Source organism: Salarias fasciatus (genome assembly GCF_902148845.1).
Source record: "Salarias fasciatus chromosome 23 unlocalized genomic scaffold, fSalaFa1.1 super_scaffold_20, whole genome shotgun sequence".
NCBI classification, from domain to species: Eukaryota; Metazoa; Chordata; class Actinopteri; order Blenniiformes; family Blenniidae; genus Salarias; species Salarias fasciatus.
In genome coordinates this window covers 15,282,563-15,300,437 of record NW_021941230.1, presented here as the reverse complement: position 1 = coordinate 15,300,437, position 17,875 = coordinate 15,282,563, and the positions used below count along the sequence as shown (strand labels likewise).

The 17,875-nt window shown below is 50.3% G+C and overlaps 1 protein-coding gene across 2 annotated transcripts; it reads left to right on the top strand.

The window, feature by feature from the left end:
• The first annotated feature begins 1,355 nt into the window (after window positions 1-1,355).
• Window positions 1,356-17,875, top strand: nhsl1a (NHS-like 1a). Of its 2 annotated transcripts, none has more exons than XM_030086119.1 (8): window positions 1,356-1,409; window positions 8,707-8,817; window positions 9,542-9,690; window positions 10,521-10,755; window positions 10,931-11,385; window positions 11,468-14,849; window positions 15,293-15,380; window positions 15,915-17,875. In XM_030086119.1, the coding sequence occupies exons 1-8, from the start codon at window positions 1,394-1,396 to the stop codon at window positions 16,636-16,638; spliced, it is 5,160 nt and encodes a 1,719-aa protein (XP_029941979.1). In that variant the 5' UTR covers window positions 1,356-1,393; the 3' UTR covers window positions 16,639-17,875. The 2 variants fall into 2 exon arrangements, with proteins under 2 accessions (XP_029941979.1, XP_029941980.1); XM_030086120.1 differs by lacking the exon at window positions 1,356-1,409 and adding an exon at window positions 5,969-6,109.

Sequence of the window (17,875 nt, the reverse complement as noted above, 5' to 3'; positions counted from 1 at the left end):
AGGACAGCCAATCAGAGCGCTTCAAGCCGACCAATCGCAGCACGAGTCCAGGTTTGAGTTATCGCGAGATTTGGGACATGAAAGTCAAGTCACGTTTTGCTTATTAGAGCTAAAACGATTGATTTGTTTTTAATTATTTGGAACAAATAAGTGAATGATTGTACGAACGTGAGTTTTGAACTGATGGAGGGAAACTAATGAGCTTCAGATTTAAAGTTTAATGCGGATCCGTGGTGGAGGAGCGCAGCTGCTGCTCGGTATCTGGGTTACTCTGTTACTCTGTAAGGACACTGTCACACCCTGAAGTGATTAATGGAGCTATTTCTATCCTCAGAGGTAAATACCTGCTGAGGAGGGACGACACTACGACTCCCATCAGCCGTCCGCACCACGCTCACCTTCAACACCTGAGAGTAAGGAGGGCACTTCCTTAACTCCTCAAAGTTTCTAGAACAAACTGATTATTTATGTTTCTAAAAATAAATAACACGATGTTTAAAAATATTGCAGTACTGCAGCCATTTTTAAAATCTAAATTCTTGATTATTGATTATTATTGATCATTATTTCATTAGAAAAAATAAAACAATTTTGAAGCATAAGGGTGACCAGCTGAGAGGGGAAACTTGGGATTTTTTTTAAAATTCAGAAAACAGCTTATAATGCAGTTTTACCATTTGGTTGTGATTTTGATTTCATGATGATGAAAAGAGGAAACAAGGCCGACAGTCTCTAAATATCTGCATTATCAGATGATTCTTTCTTCACTTGCACAAAATATTATGTTGTATATGACAGAAATGACTGTTGCAGGTCATCTAGCACAGTGAAAACATTGATATTAATTTCAGTAGTTCCATTACTTAAAGTGAAACTTGGTTGATTTAACACTTTAAAAAAAAAATCTTTTCAAATAACATTCTTGAAAGTGCTCCAGGGAAACTACTCTGTAAAGTTGCCCAATCATAACTAAAAAGTCTGGCATTACTTGGACATTGGGATAATCATTTTGAAAAACAACAACAAACAGTGCCTCCAAACTTGTTTACGATAAAAAAAAAAAAAAAAAAATCATGTGAATGAGGTTAAAGGTCAGTGATGGAGAGGGGAGGGAGCTGGTGGGTGCAGGTTTGGGTTTGATCGAGAATTGGTTTGACAGAAGAGAGCGAGGAGGGAGGGAGGGAGGGAGGAGGGGGCTTTTCTTTTAGTGAAAGAATAGAGGGAGGGGAGTCTCAGTTTGAACTTGTGTTTCCTCCAATGTCTGAGCTCACCACACACACACACACACACACACACACACACACACACACACACACACACACTACACACAGTCTCGCAGACACACAGGTATCGTAAACACCGTGTCGAGGGACGGTGGGAGAGCGAGGAAGACATGCGCTGTTTTAAAGGTGAGCGAGAAGTTTTATATGTAGGTCATTTGTTATGTTACTATTATCGCTCTGCGGTTCTTTGTGCAGCTGTTGCCAATGGTTACTGCTACTTCTGCAACCTGTAATAGTACTGTAACTACTGTTACCGCTGCTGCTGCTGCTGCTGCTGCTGTATGCTGAGGTGGTGGAGAAAGTTGTGGATCAGGCGATGTTTGCATTCTTCTGCGTGTGTGTGTGGTGTGTGTGTGTGTGTGTGTGTGTGTGTGTGTGTGTGTGTGATAATCACTGTTGGCCTGTTGAGGCAAGCTGAAACATCCTATTCATGGTCTTAAAACACAGCTGTCCTTCCTCTGTAACACACACACACACACACACACACACACACACACACACACCCTGATGTACAGGTGCTGTAAGCACGTGTAAATACACACAAAGTGACACATTTTGAGCGTTTAAACTATCTGATATTTGAGTTTGTGTTCGCTTATTTTGCATCTTGTGAAGGTTTTGCAGACATTCAGAGTCTTGTTGGTAATTTCTGTGCGTATTTTTTTGACATGTTGAGTCTCTTTGAAGTTGTTTGGTCATTCTTCTGGTTGCTCTGTGTCCGTTTGTTGTTTTTCTTCATAGTTTTCTTGTGTTATTGTCATGATTTTGTACCTGTTTTTGGCCGTTTGGTGTTGCTTTGTGAGGTTTTTGATGATTGTGTTTGAGGTTCTGCTTGTTTTCTGGTTCTGGGTTCGGGATGACACGGTGCACTAGTTGGAAACTATTTCTGAAGAAAACCACGTGAATTATCCTCAGATGTGTCTCTGCAGTGTAATGAAGCGGCAGAGGGCTCTGACCTTCTGTCGGCTGATTCCTGAGATCTAAATACCGAGTGTGGCGGTCAGTCACAGTGTGAGGCAACATGTGGTGTGGAGGTAATACCTGTCGCTCTGCGGCCATCTGCAGACCTGGATAATCCCCGTTAGTAGATTAGAGCGAGCAGAAGAAAGGCAGCAGCCGCTCGTCTGAAGGAAAATTCCAGTTCCTGCTGGACTCGTTTCGAATGTGGACACTCGGACGCTGACACTGTTTTACTGGTTTTGATTTGCAAGCTGCTTTACTGTGATGTTTTTGAGGGTTTTTTGTTCTTTTATGACTGACTGAACACATTTTTTCTGGAATAATTTGCTTTCATGGTGATGGATACAGCACAAATTCACTGGATGTTTCTATTCCCCTCGTGAAACCATTGTGGATACGAACGCAGCTTTCGGTGTTACACTGAAGGATTTTTATCCAAAAGACTCTTTCGCTGTCGCTGTGGTTCTTTCGCTGGGAAAATATTTCATTATTTGGATTTGTTGTGATGTTTACGGTGATTTGCAGAGAAAATAGAGACCAAAGACTGAACCTTCAAGAATTTTTTTTTTTTTTTTTTTTTTGCGTTGACAGTGAAAATGACTCTCTGAGTTGACTTTGAAGGACAGGCCAGTTTTTATGCGATCATTCGTGAACAATTCATTTTTTTCTTTAGAAAACCTTATTTGAAAAGATGTAGATGTGTCTATTTGATATTAGAAACTTCTAAAAGCTTATTATGAAGCAGTTGGAGTCTTTTCGGGCTTTTAATGAGGAGATATTGATAAGGGACTAGTCTTGTGACAGCAGGACATCATGATCTCCTACGTGGAGTGTTTGGGCGGCGAGGGGGCGGGGCCAGGCGTCGCGTCAGGCTGCTGGAACCCCGGTCCTGATGAGGAGCTCGACGAGCTCCTTCCCCGGAAGATGGCACCCTGCAGCCGAAAACAGAGGGCAGCCTGCGGCGGCGCCTGCTCAGCGCCAAAATCTACCAGCAGCACGGAGCCATGTGGGGCTTGCACGCCGGCGGCGCCGCCCGGCCGGGGTCGACCCTCGTTTGACAGAAAGCTAGCTTATTCTCCCCCCAGCAGCCCCTGGTACTACCCCAGAACCCCCCCCAGCACCGCCATGCCCACCCTGCGTTTGCCCAAGAAGTCGACAGGAAGCTGCTCCTTGCCTCGGAAGTTTACGGAAAGCCCCGCCCCCAAACCCCGCCCCTTCAGCTGTCACGCCCATCCTGCCCGATCCTCAGCCAGCGGCGCCGGACCAGCTCTTGCCCCCCGACCCCAGAGCCCCGCGCGGGCTACGCGCTGCCCGTCCCGCCCCCCCCGCACCGCCGCGCCCCCCTTCAGGGAGCCGGAGGCGCCGCCGCAGTACCGCTACCAGCCCAGCAGGAGGCGCCGCACCAAGCTTCTTCTGTTTCCGGCGCCGAAGAGGCAAGAGCTCCCGACAGGAGGCGATTCAGACCACGCCCCTTCTTCATAGAGGTACTGTCACGTGCTGGATGTCTTTAATGTCACACTTCAGATGAATTTGGGTTTGTTTGCGCGTCTCTTGCACGTTTTACGCTCAACGGTTCTTCCTCTTCTTCATGTCCATTTCTACAGGAAACTCTTGTTTTGATCTGTGTATCCCTTAAACGAATCGGACTCATTGGACCACATCGTTGGTTCTTTTTGGATAGTCAGTGGCTTTCATTTGCTTTGGTTTGGGTCCAGTCACCCTTCGTTGGCTCCGTTTGGTCAATCTGATGCCCGTTTGCCAGATTTGTGGATGTTTCACCTCATTATGCACCAAGAGCACGAAAATCAGAAACTGAAAATGTTATCTGACTTTAACCCAAACGCTTCCAGACCAATCCTCAAAAGAGAGAGCGCGCACCTTCATTTTCCCTTCTTCGTCAGGAGTCTGAGGAGAGGAGCCGATGCCGCTCTGATTGAAGGTCCACAGCCGAGTTCTGTGGACAGATTCTGTAATCTGAAGCATCGCAGATCATATTCCTTAAAATGAGCCTTTTGTTTCTGAATCTTGGAAAGACCCTTGGTCTTGAATTGAAGATTCGGTGATAGCTTGGAACCCTCGGTTGGGTCTTTATTGGACATATCTTGATTGCGGTTTGGCCAGCTTTGATCTCACCATCCCTGTTTGGTTTATGGTCCAAACGGTTTCTTTGTGAAATGAGTATTGAGACGGACTTGGTTCTGGGAAATAGGGACAGTTCAAGTTAATTAGATCGGTTGTGTTTTGATAGTAATGACCTGGTTTTGGTCCTGGTTGGTCCAGTTTGGCCCGGTTCGGTAGAGTGCTGGATGCGGTCTTCGACTCAGAGTTTCTTGGTGTTTTAAAAGAGAATATGATCTGAGAGATCACACCACACATCAATAATTCATCACAGCTCCACTCGGCTCATGTTCTGAGAAAGAAAACAGTCATATTCTCGCTTAATGAACTCCCCCGTGTGCGCGTGTGAGTGTGTGTGTGTGTGTGTGTGTGTGTGTGTGTACAGGATTAGCTTCAACTCCATACGCTTGGCTAATTCCTGTAATAACAGATGAACAGGCTTTATAACGGCAGCAGCTGCCGCCTGTAAACGTCACTCTTTACCTGCTGCTGAGAATCACACAGGTGATCACACAGGCCCCGCCCCCTCCTGACCTCTGATTGGCCAGCAGAACGACTATATATACATGGCAGGAATATGACAACAGCGTGGCCTATTTCTTGTCTAATTAATAAAAGTAAATTAAAGAGAGACTGAAGGTAATTAGCTGCTCTACTGGCCCACATCAGCGACACACTTCCACACTGGATCTGTCCCAGTTTGGAACCCGTGGTGGCGAAGGTTGTGATCGAGGTGATCGCCGGCGGGCCGACCGTCGGGCCGACCGTCGGGGATCCAGGATGGTAAATACGAGTCGACAAATGACCAAGAAGGAAACACAAAATAGCTACTGCACTGATCACTCAGCGGATCGTTGAACGCACCATGAAAAGGGCCTAAATTGACTCAAATTGCCGGAAAATATCCTCTGAGATGTGCGAGGCAGTTACGGATGCACAAACAGAAAATCGCCAAACAGCCGCGAGTTGGGAGTGAAGCGCTTCGGAGACGCAGCACAGCTACAAGAAGAATCAGAGCAGCTATGAAGGGATACGAGACAACTTCAGACAGTCAAAACCACCACCGAGAGGAGGGGGGAAATGAAGGGCTGCGGGAAGGCTTCGTCGGACAGATACATGATTTGCTGAAACGCCTCATGAACGCGCTGACAGACTGATGTCTTTGTTCGGGTTTGTCTCGGGAAAGATGGAAACACCGGAGCAGAGGGAATAAAAGATGATCAGAGGCAGATCACACACACACACACACACACACACACACACACACACACACACACACACACACCCTTTTATCTACAAAGCGAAGCCGTGTGGTTCCACAGTTCCTGCAGCATTTGCGGGTAACCTTCATCACCTGGTGACACACATAAAGGACACACACTCTAACACACACACACACACGCGCAGCAGGGCTGGCACCCTGCCAACGTAATGCATGTGTGTGGGTGAGAATAAGACTGAGGGGGACGAGCCACACAGACAGAAGAGGAGAGAGAGAGGAGTGGGCGGAGTCCGGGTCTGCATTAGAGCGGCTGCCGCGCTGCTCTGTCTCTCTGTCTGCTGCAGTCTCAGCAGAGTGTGCGTGCCCCTGCGTGCATGTGTGTGCCTGTCTGAGTGTATGCGCGCGTGTGTCTGTGTGCGTGTGTGCATGCGTGCGTGTGCGTGCTGTGCGCAGTGCGTGGCGTCGTCATGGTTCTGATCTGGAGCGGCGATCAAGTCCGTCCTGAGGTTTCTGAGCCACCGCAGAGGTGAGTGCGTTCCCGCCGGCGACTCGTCGGTCCACCGCGGCGCTCCGGCGCTCCGGCGCTCTGCTGACGGCCGGCTGAAAATGCTGCGCATCTTGATGCCATATCGGAGTTCGGGTCACATTAACCTGCCAGTAACCATAGCAACAGTGCAGGTCACTTACTCAAGGACCCTGTCCAAGGACTGTGGGAATCTCCTTTGGGGTCCTGGGACGCTCCCACGAACTCCAGAACTGTCTGCAGGACCACCACAGCCTCTTTAAAGGAATCCAGTACATATTTAAGGACGCTCCGCTGTCCTTAAAGACCCCAGAAGTCCCTGAAGGATCATCTGAGCCTACTCTCCAGCCCTCCAGGATGTCCTTAAAGCCTTCGAGACCATTCTCGGGGGGCTCAGGAACCCTCCTGAAGGATGGACTCAGTCTGTTCAAAGGCCTCCAGCGCCTCTTCATCAGATACATCTGGGTTGTTGGCAGTGACTCCGGGCCCTTCTGCTGAGGCCTCGCAGCACCGTCACTCCGCTCCAGACCTTTCTCTCAGATCATCGGAGGCTCTTCGAGGACCTCTGCTGGAGGCCCGTCCAGGACTCCGTCTCAGTCTGAGTACGGAGCCATAATTCAGGACTCAGGACCATTCTTGTCTGAATTCAAAAGTGGATCAAGGATCACTTGATGTACCTCAAGAAAATGCAGTTCTGTCTCAGCGACCTTTGAACTCTCCTTTGAGAACCCAGTTTCTCTCATAAGCTGACAGCAAACGTCTCCCTTTGGACCCATGAAACCTCCTGAAGGACTCCTTGAGTCTCCTCAGGTCTACGGCCACCTTCGGCTGGAGTCCAGAAAACGCTGCTGAATTCAAGGAACTTGGTCAGGAGTCTGTCTGGAGCACATTTTTAGCCTTTTTCTCCAGGGAATCGATCAAGGACACAAAATCGATTGATAATTCCAGGACCTCCACGCCCCCCCCGCTCAGTAACTTCTTCGAGCTCCTCAAGGAAAACTTAGACTCTTGAATTCTCTCTGGTTCTTGTTCCAGGATCGCTGGAATTTTCTTGAACGCTTCAGATCATTTTCATGAGGGCTTCATGGCCATTTTAACAAAAAACCCACAGGATCCTCCCTTGGACTTCCAAAGGTTGTTCCAAATTAAGGATCCCAAATTTACTTTAAAAGGGATTTGTGTTTTAAAAACAGTCAGTTAGAAAAAAACTGCGAAACTTTACTGAGTCAAAATCTGAAAACATACCTGAAAATTCACCAGTGAAGTCTTCAAATCCAAGCAGCTCGAAATGGCCAACATAATGAACGGCGATGGTTGAACTGGAACGTGTGCATTTATGTATTAATTTGCATACACAGAATGTGTGTATCATATATAATGTAGAATGTAAAATATATAAGATATGTATGAATAATATAATATAATAATATATATGAATAATATAAAGTAGTCACATAAATGAAAAGAATTAAACATGTGATATATATGTAATGTAAATATGATGTAAAGTTATGCACCCTAAATACTCTGAAACTATTATAGGAATCAGTTAAACTTCCCGTTCTGTTTTAGTTTGTTTTAAATCATGATTTCATCAGGTGCATTTCAGCGAACTGAGACCGTCAGTCTGTATATTTAAAAAAAAAAAAAACCCAGATTCTTCTCCTCCAGAGGACGTAACGGCTCCAGATTCAGACGGGTTCTCACGAGAATCTCTCGAGTTCTTCAGAGACTCGTCAGACTCGCCCCAGGGCTTCGGTCACCTTCTCCATGAAGTTGATTTATTAATTAATTTATTTAATTTAACCTTTCTTTATACAGGCGGGCCCCGTTCAGACCCAGGGTCTCGTTGATCTGAGGAACTCATAAAGTGCTTTCAGAGTTGGACCAGGATGGACCTCAGGACTCCCTCTGCTTCTCGTCCAGGATCTGCAGAAGCTTGTCGGAGACTCTTTCAACATGTTCAATGACTTTTATTACGTTTTCTATGATTGTTGACACCCGGGCCTCCTTGTGACTCCCACTCTGACCACAGAACTCCTCAAAAATCACAGCTTTAAAGATCTGATTGAGAAGAAACCGACAGTCCTGCAGCGATCTTAACTGATCCTTTCTGTTGCTGTTTTCATTCTCTTTGTTTCCTCATGAACCCGAATTGCCTTTTCAGTCTCGCAGGTTTCCTCTGAGGTCTTTGTCAGGTGTTGCAGTGGATCTCTGAGGTCTAATCAACAACTTTTCAGGATCTGTGGGGCCTTCTGGTCCACACTTCCGGGGTTTTCGGGGAATTAAACGCTGTTTCATTGTTGGTTTATGTTCCTGAAGCGTTCTGATTGATGTCCGGTGAGACGTGAAGTTGACCTCAGCCCAGAGGGCTGTCCACCCGTCTGTCCGTCTGCTGGTCCTCCGTGACGGCGGCGGCCCAGTGGCCCAGTGTGGAGGTGACCTTGAGCAGTGCTGAGAGCTGCAGCGGCGCCTCCCAGTGTGAATGAATCTGCTGAAATGAGATTAAACCCAGAAAGCCGCCTTTCGCTCATCTCAGCCCGTGTGTGTGTGCGTGTGTGTGTGTGCGTGTGTGTGTGTGTGTGTGTGCGTGTGTGCAGCAGAGGATGGCGACAGCAAGTGGTCGGTTCACTACAATACCCAGAAGCCTCAGCAAGGACTGCGTTTCATCCCGGGAAAGAAGCGCTCAGGCAGCGCTGACGACCTGCGAGGTGAGAGAGTGGCTTCATGTGGGGTTTTTAGTGTTATTATATGTCTTTTTTTGTTTTGTGTGTCTTTCTCATTTGAGTTGCGTCTTTTTGTCGTTTTGCATTTATAGTTTTCGCCACTTCCTTAAAATTCATTCCCATTTTTTGTCAGTTTCACGTCCTTTTGTGTTTTATTTTTCTCAATTTGCTTCTATTTCGCCCCCTTCTCTTTCTTCTATTTCATCTTATTATTTGATCCTTTTGAATCTCTTTCGTGCAATTTTGCGTATTTTTGTTATTGTTCAGTGATTTTTGTCTGGACTTGTGATGAAAAACCTCAGACAGGCCTCTGAAGCTTCAGGCGTGTGGGTTTCTGCCCTCGTGAATCCAGTTCTGACCTCCGGTCCTCCCACTCGCTCTCCAGCAGGGTTAATGCCGTGTTTCAGGCAGACGTGAGTCACTCTGTCCCTGAGCGAGGTTTCAGGTCTTTATGGATGAAAGGGAGGCCTGCGAATGCAGCAGACTGCAGAGAGCTGCAGAGAGCTGCAGAGAGCTGCAGAGAGCTGCAGCAGCTGCAGCGCCGCACGTCGCCTCAGAGAAACACAAAGGACGAAGGACGAAGCCCCCCGTGTGTTCCGGAGTGACGGAGCGACGCCTCAGAAACTCCGCACACTGATCGATTGGGTCGGTTTGATGATAACACCGCATCATCTGTCTCTGCCCGCCATGTGTGTGTGTGTGTGTGCAGCGTGGAACGGGCTGACTCAGCATGGCTTCAGGAGGCCCGGCAGCTCTCGGCCCCGCGAGTCCAGTCCTGCCTTCTCTCCGTTCCCCGGGCCCGACCACCAATCAGAGGGCGGCATGCGGCGACGCTGGAGGGACAAAAGCAGGAAGATGGTGGGCGACACACACACACACACGCGCACACACACACACACACACGCACAGTCAACACAGAGGCTGATGGTGAATTTTAATGAGTTTGAAGAGGCTGCAGCAGAAAGAACCAGCTGACTCATAATTCTCTGTGTGGCCCTGTTGCATACATTCCTCTCTTTGTGCTCGTTTTAAATCTTTTTTTGGATTTTTTTTTTTTATTGAAATCTTTTCAATGCAGTCTTGCTTCCTGTTCCTTTTCTCTCGGATGATTTGCTACTGTAGTTGTTCATTAGCTTCCTCGCTCTTGTATCTTTTTCTGCCTGTCTCTTTGCAGTTTTGCATCTTTATGCAATCATCCCACATTTCTTTGGTTGGTTGTTAAATATCAAATGTTCTGTCATTAATTGGGTTTTGGGGTTATTTTTGTTTTTATTTTATTTTCTTCAGTCATTTTTAATCGATGTTTCTGTTTGCCGTCCTTTGTGATCTCACCCCTTCTCCCTTCAGAGGTCCAGGTTCTTGGACTTTTTCTCGCAGTCTTGCTTTTCAGTTTGTTTCAGGTTTTCAGTTTGGAGACGAAAGGTAAACATGGATTCTGCTCCTTTAAATCAGTCCAGATTAGATCGAATAGCGCCCACCTTCAGTAGCATCCCCGCCACATCCAAGTAGACGCCATTACACTCCTGTGTGTGTAATCTGGTGGAAGTAGAATCTAGGATTTGGGTCTTAAACCAAACTGTTTGGGTTTGGAAAGATTCCTCAAAAAAGTCTGATTCATTGTGATGGAATGAATCTGAATGGGATGGAAGAAAATGTAGTCAGCGTTCTTATTTCTCTTGGTTTGTTAGTCGTCTACGTCCTCTGAAGAAGAAGAGAGGTTCATCGTGAGCCACACGCGACCCCTGACCCCTCTGGTCCTCAACCCCGTCCCGCTCACCTCCTGCTGGGATGTCTTTGCACCGACTTATGAGCCAGCGGCTGGCCTGGACATGGAGCCGGCCCCCCGGCTCCCGACTCCTGAGGAGAGGATGAGGCAGCAGGCCGAGGCCATCGCGGCTGATATAGTTCCCATCGATGTGACAGGTACAGCCCAATCTAGACCCAGTCCAAGACCAGCTTCAGAGGTCAAGATGTTGACCGCATGAGGACCTATGAGGTCCTGGCTTCTTAAGTATTTAGAAATGTTTAATTATCAGAATGTGTTTTGTTTTGTAAGAGCATGTCTTCACTGTTCTGTGTTTATTGACTCGTTCTTCAGGGGAGAGTTTTGATCGTCAGGCCAGTTTTCGAAGATCCATCGCCAGCACTGACTCGTTGACCCGCCGACCCCGTAATCTGAGCCGCCGCAAGACAGTCACCGGATTACCAGACGACGTCAGGCCCAAGCCCTCAGCGGGCTCTGCGGCCCTGCCCGGACAGTACTCCACCGTGGGTCGGCCCGCCTCCACTTCCTGCGCCTCCACCCGCCGTCAGACGAGCACAGAGGAAGAGAAACCAGGAAGCAGGAAGAAGGGACAGTCCTTGTCAAGAAAGATCCGAGCTCCGCGCGGTGAGGGAATGTCCAGCCTGATGGCCTCGCTGACCTCCTCCCCGCGAGCCGATCATCAGTACGCCTCCTCCAGTCTTCCCCGTCTTGCAACAAACTCCTCTCTGAACTCTGAAGTCAGCTGTCAAAACACGTATCGGACGCTCAGTGCCTCCTCTTCCTGCCAGGTCAGATTGCTGGGAGACATTAAATAAAACGTTAACAAGTTTTCCCCTTTTATAATACTTTCTATCTTATCTTTCTCCACAGTCCCAGGATCTGCAAGGATTTCCAAGCGACCTCCAGCCCCTGCTGCCCATTGATCCCACGGCTTGTGGCGGATCCCAGTCTCCCTGCTCTGATCCGGGCACGCCGGGTCGTCGCGCCCTGCGGTCTGAGTGGTCCTACCCCAGTGACAAGTCTCTACTTGAGGCCGCTTCATCCTCCCACCGCCTCTCTTCTTCCTCCACACCTGATTCGGAGTCTCAGCTCAGCTACCAGGCGTTTGATCCGGACCAGGCCGGCACCCAGCAAGACCCTCGGTGCTTCTCTGACAGTGGCTCCTACGACGGGGAGGGGTGGAGGTACAGGCCCCTCTCCCCGGCCTCCAGCGTACACAGTAGCGTCTTCAATGATTCCGCAGAAGGTTCTAACTACGACCCCCTGCTGTGTTCCGGCCGGTCCTCCCCCTCTTGTGCCGACACCAGCTCTTTGTGCTCAGAGAAGTTCACCTCGTCTCCACCTCTGAGCCGGAACAGAAGGAAGTCGAGCACGGCGTCGTCCCACTCGCACTCCTCCACCCGCAGCATTTCCCTGCGCAAGTCCAAGCGTCCGCCTCCTCCGCCCACGCGCTCCGACTCCCTGAGACGCCGCTCAGGTCGTAGTAAGCCCTTCCGGTCGTCCTCCAGCCCCCGCCCGCCTCGCGCCGCCCAGGTAGAGCGCACGCCATCGCCTCAGGCCTTCCACGACCCCTGGGTGCCCCGAAGCACGCCGAAACGACGCCAGAGTGGGGTCACCTGCGGCACAGTGACAACTTTCGAGCCTTTAAGTACCACCTGCCAGGAAATGACCACGGTGGATCCTCCGTCATCTTGCCATCGACCAACCAACAACGTCTGCTCCCAAGTCCCCGCCCATCGGTCCCCCGTCCCAGAGGGGGCGGGACTGAGACTTAGCCTCGGTCCCCAGCCGCCTGCTTCCTCCTCCGTCCCCCGGCTTCAGCGTCTCGCGTCGCCGTCCAGCGGTTATTCCAGCCAGTCGAACACTCCGACGCCGGGCACTCCGGTCTCCTCGCCCTTCGCCCCGTCCTCCCCAGGAGCCTTCTCCCTGCCGCCCGCCTCTCCCTTCTCCTCCTCCTCATGTCCGTCCTCCTTCCCCCTGTCCCCTGCCGCCGTGGCGTCCTCTCTGCCCAGGACGAAGCCTCGAGACGGCAGGCAGAAGCCACCGGTCCCAGAAAGAAAGTCGTCGCTCTTCTCCTCCCTCTCTTCATCTTTTTCTTCCACCTCCTCCCTTTCTTCCTACACCTCCTCCGATTCATCTACCAAGCATCCTCCTCTTCCTCCCCCACCTCCGTTACCACCGTCCTTCCTGCGCAGTCCTCCTTCTCCAATACCTATAGCTCATCATCCTCCCCCTCCCCCTCCTCCTCCTCCTCCTCCTACTCCTCCACCTTCATCCCACCCACTCCCTCCTCCCCCACCACCCCCTCCTCCTCTGCTTCACTCCTCCATGGATACTCCTTCAGCTTCCTCACTTTCTGAAGTCCTTCCTCCCCCTCCTCCTCCTCCTCCTCCTCCTCTCCCACCGCTGTACCACTCCATGTCTCCTCCTCCTCCTCCTCCTCCCTCCCGGCCTCCACCTCCACCTTACTCTTACGCTGTGAGGCACACCTGTGCTACACCGACCAACCTTCCGCCTCCATCTAATTTCCCACCTGCCCTCCCAACCTCCGAACCTTTCACAGATCTTCCTCCACCTCCTCCTCCTCCTCCTCCTCCCCCTCTCCCCTCCCCCTCACTCTCGTCCCTCTCTCATGCTAGCAGCAGTGCTTCTCTGAAGAACTGCGGTGATCCGGTGGCGCCTCCGTGCCTCCGGGTCACTCCTCAAGCTCTGCAAGGCGTCAGGCTTCGCCGAGTCAAGAACCACGAAGTCCTGCAAACCGCGGCTCTGCCTGCCGAAGCAAACCAGCCCAGCCCGGATCTGCAGCGCCACGAGGATCAGCCAGACTCTGTCAGCAATGCTGAAGTACAACAACCTGTATTCAAATTAAGTCGAAGCCCCTCCAAGAAAACAAAAAGTGAAACAGCTGATCCAGCCAATAATGATGCTGATGCTCATCTTCGAAGCTCAAGAGCTTCAAACATCCAGTCCAGCAACCAAAGGATGGAAGATTTAGAGTCGCTTGTGAATAACCAAGTCTCTAGTCCCTATTTGAAAATGTTTTATGATACCGACAAAAAACAGAGGAACACAATTATGCAACAACCCCAGGCCATGGGTTCTGCCCTTATGGATGCTAAGCTAACAGACTTAGCATGCCCTGACATGAAGCACAGTCACAGGGGCATTCAGGCAGGCAGCCCAAGGAGGCTATGCTCACCAGAGAAACCGGTCCCACCGAAGAAGCCCGACTTTTCTATTGTTGGCGCTGTGTCCTCTCCAAAGTTCAGGATACGAGAAAATCCAGCACCTTCTGCTGGACTCAGCCACCAGCCGCAGCCTCTTCCCGATGTACACCCAGCTCACGGAGCACCTTCACCGGAGCGCCTGACCTGCAGTAAACCAGCAACACACGCATATTCAGCGCACGGAAGACCTACCGACGGCAGCAAACCCTCACCTGCTGGTTCTCCTCACCGACAGAAGCCGCCGATAACTCACAAGAAGCCAGAACTGAGTTCTGCTGCAGCCAAACCGGTCAGTGGGTCCAGTGGGACCAGCGTGATCACTCAGACTCACAACACCACCAGCACTGGGACCTCAGCGAGCAGTGGCCTCTCCAGGTCCGTCGGTACCTGCAGCTCTTTGGGAACCGCTGAAATCCAAGGAACCAGTTCCGTCTGGACGGAGCGCTCCCAGATCCAGGGAGGAATGGAGTTCAGAAAGACGAGAGTCAACCAAGGCGATGAAGCATCTCAGAGGAGGATGATGAGGTCTTCACTGGCTGAGGACGAAGAGGACGACGAAAGGCAAGAAAGAGGGGCGGTAACCACCATCGTCATGACGTCAAAGAAAAAAGACAAGGCGAGGAAGAGGAGGAAGAGGAGGGCGGGCAGGCAGCTGCTCATGATGCCGTCGGTCATGCACTCCTCCCCCGCTTCATCGTCCTCGTCCACATCCTCATCCTCCTCGTCATCTTCTTCCTCCTCCGGAGATGAACCGGACGAATATGAGAACAGGGCGGCGAGGAAGATGGTGGCGAGAGGCTGCGACGCGGAGACGAGCGACTCGGAGAGCTCCTGCGCTCCGATGGGCCGGAGCGGGTTCTCCCTGAGCAGCGCGCTGTCCACCGACAGCCTGCGGGGGGAGCTGGCGCTTCCAGACCTCCTCATTCAAGAACCGCGCGACCAGGAGGTGGACGAGAAGGCCCAGCGGACGGCGGCGGTCGGAACCAGAGGCCAGGACACAGACGAGGTCATCAGACACCCAGACGGTAAATTGAGACGGTGGTTTTGCAGTACAGTCCTCTGAGACAGTTCTTTTGGGTCTTTCCGACATCGTGTTGGTCTTTAAAGTGCTGCATTGACTCTTTCAGTGGTTTTTATGGTTGTTTCATTGTTTCTTGTTCTGCTGGGCCTTTTCAGTGTGGTCTTTTTGTGGTCAATGTGAAAGACTTTATTTCCGTCATCGTTGAGTCGTCAAACATTTACAGTTGTGTTTTGGCTTTTGTCGAGCCTCTCCATATCTTTGCAGATGGTAAGTACCAGTTGGAGACAGAGCTCCTGTCAGATTCAGCCGCGGTTGCGCCTCCTGTTGGTGCAGGTGTGAAGCAAAAATAGGACAAGTTTGCGAAATGCCGAGATGAAAATACTCGGCGCCTGTTCTCGGGTTCCGGACGTAACATCCGTTGGTAAAGAGCGGCTTTCTGTTTTGCAGCCGAGCTGTTCGTCAGCGTCTCGGCTGACCAGATGTTCGTCTCCGCTCGACCGCGAACCACCGAGGATCTGTTCGCTGTCATCCACAGGTACAACGACACATTCACACACACACACACACACACGATGCACAGTCACACGTTGAAACACACCTTCACACGTCTGCTGGCTTCCTCCCTCCGCCTCTGTGGAGCAGTGCAGTGTGGGAAGGCACAGTGTGAACTCCTCCAGGTCTGGCTGCAGGTAAAATCCTCTGGATGTGCAGTAGAGCGTCGAATAGAGCCTCAGTAGAAAAATCAACCACTCCTGAATAACAGATGTGAAATTTTGGTTCCTTGGTAAATAAATTTGTCCCCTTGCTTTGTTTTTTGGTACCTAGAAATAGAAAGTTCCCTCTAAATCCACCCCGACTCTTAATTCTGAATTTAGCTTTGTAGTTTGTGCAGGTGAGTGAATCCAGGAGACTTTTGGTGCCTTGCTCAGTGGTAGTGTGTCAGGATCTCGCTGTTTTCTGGTCTTTCCTTTCGACGTCTCGGTGTTGTGTCGCTGTTTTGCTCTCGGCGTCATGGCGGCGGGTTGGTCGAGACTAAGTCTCAGTTGTGTCGTTTTCTCCTTCGTCTCAGGTCAAAGAGGAAGATGCTCGGAAAGAGCGATCCGGAAACAGACGGGCAGCGGATCCCCTCTTCCTCGCCCTCCTCCACCCACCCCCTCCGCCTTCGTCCAGCGCAACCTTTCCCACGCAGAGGTCAAAGGTCACCGAGAAGCGAGAGCTTCAAGGCTCTGCTGCTCCGGAAAGGCAGCCGTCCTGATTCTTCTTCTCGAGTCTCGGCCGTGGAGCGTCTCTGTAAATGTGCCACGTCTCTGGACCTCCGGGGGGTTCCGCTGCCTCTTCCTCCTCCTCCTCCTCCTCCTCCTCCTCCTTCACCTCCACACCGAGAACCCCACAGTGCTCCTGACATCAACATCCACCTGAGCGTGGACCTTCAGGCCCCGCCCACGCCTCAGAGCTTCTCCATGACGCTCGGATGGAAGCAGCAAGATCTGACGCACCTCCTGGCCTCCTCTTCCTCCTCCTCCTCCTCCTCTTCCTCCTATTCCTCCTTTTCCTCTTCCTCGCCCTTCTTCTTCCTCACCTCCTCCTCGTGGAGACCTCGCTCCCTCACTCCGCCCTGCTCTACCAGACGGCGCCTGGCAGCTCGCTGCCGCCTCTTCACCCCTCCCATGACCGCCATCTTTGAAGGCGAGGACGAGGACGAGGACGGCGAGGAAGAGGAGGACGATGATGTTTTCCTGGAGGCACCGGTCGGCAGCAACGAGTCGGCGCTCCAGCTGGTGGAAATTTCTTAACGGGCGACTTGAAGCAAAAGAAAACCGGATCAAACCGGATCAAACCGGATCGGACTTGACTGAAAACAGACCCAACAGGATTGAACCGGATCAGACTGGACAGAACTGGATGACATCACACTGAATCTGACTGGATCAAGCTAACTGAACTGAATCAAACCGGCGCAGGCTGAACCCATAAAACCGGTTCTAACGTCAGTGAACCGGTCTGAACTGGATGAGTCCGCATCCACCGGACTCAAGCGGCTTCAACCGGATCTGACTGACACTCGGACCGTTTACCAACTGAATGTACTAAAGCACACGAGCTGACCCAAGTGTTCCGCTGCCACGTTTATACGTCTGAAAACCGAAAGAGAACCTGTGTTTGTTTCAAAACGAGCTAAATGAGATGTGGGGTTTCTTCCTGAGATTAACCAGTACACATTATAATAAGAGTGCAGTAGTAATAATTAAAGGAACTATGTGATTGTGCAGTTTTAGGTTCAAGGAGTCCAAGCAGAAAGATAAAAGCAGGCGTTTCAGTTCACACTGAAACAATATTGTTTTGCTGTGAAATCTGAAATCTCCTGAGAGGCTTGAAGATGAATTTGCAGCCTGCGGGGAACACGTGGCGCAGCTTGGACCCCGTTTATTTCCAATAATAAATCTGCCTAATCAGCTGTATTTAAACCAAACCAATGATGAATGAAGTGAGTTTAGAAAACCTCCCCGCTGTGTAACACTGGGAAATAGTGAGATTTGGGGTTTTGTGCAGTAGAGACGCAAAAGAATGAAAAGCTGACGCAAAAGCTTTTTTTTTTTTCTGTTAAAGATGTTTTTCTTTCTGTTTCCATTTGTGAGCCTGATACTGTTTTTCAGTTAATCCTGGTGTCATTTTGTGTTTTATTCCTTCAAGTGAAACTTTTTTAAAGCCGATTTCTCCCCGGTTTGAAGCAGCTCATGTTTTACTTGTTTCTCTCTATAATATGATGAAACAGACCTCGGTGTAACTTTCTCAGTTTTTTTGTAGTTCTTCCTGTCCTGTAAATATTCCTCCTCTTTTACATTTTTACAGCCTTTCCTTTTTGTAGCCGTCCCCATCTTCACCCGTCTAGTTTGTTTTTACCTAGCAGGAGACTCCCAGTTTATATATGGACTGTATTAGCCTGCAGGTCAGAGGAGGGACGCACTGTGAGTGGAAACTGGACCTTAAGAGAGAGAACAGGAGGAAAAAAAGTGTTTTAAAGTGAAAGCA

Excerpts from the sequence above, each read along its gene's own strand:
- nhsl1a (XM_030086119.1), top strand. Across the intron at positions 9,691-10,520 it reads GGGACAAAAGCAGGAAGATG|TCGTCTACGTCCTCTGAAGA; the intron begins GTGGGCGACACA and ends TTGGTTTGTTAG. Across the intron at positions 15,381-15,914 it reads CTGTTCGCTGTCATCCACAG|GTCAAAGAGGAAGATGCTCG; the intron begins GTACAACGACAC and ends CCTTCGTCTCAG.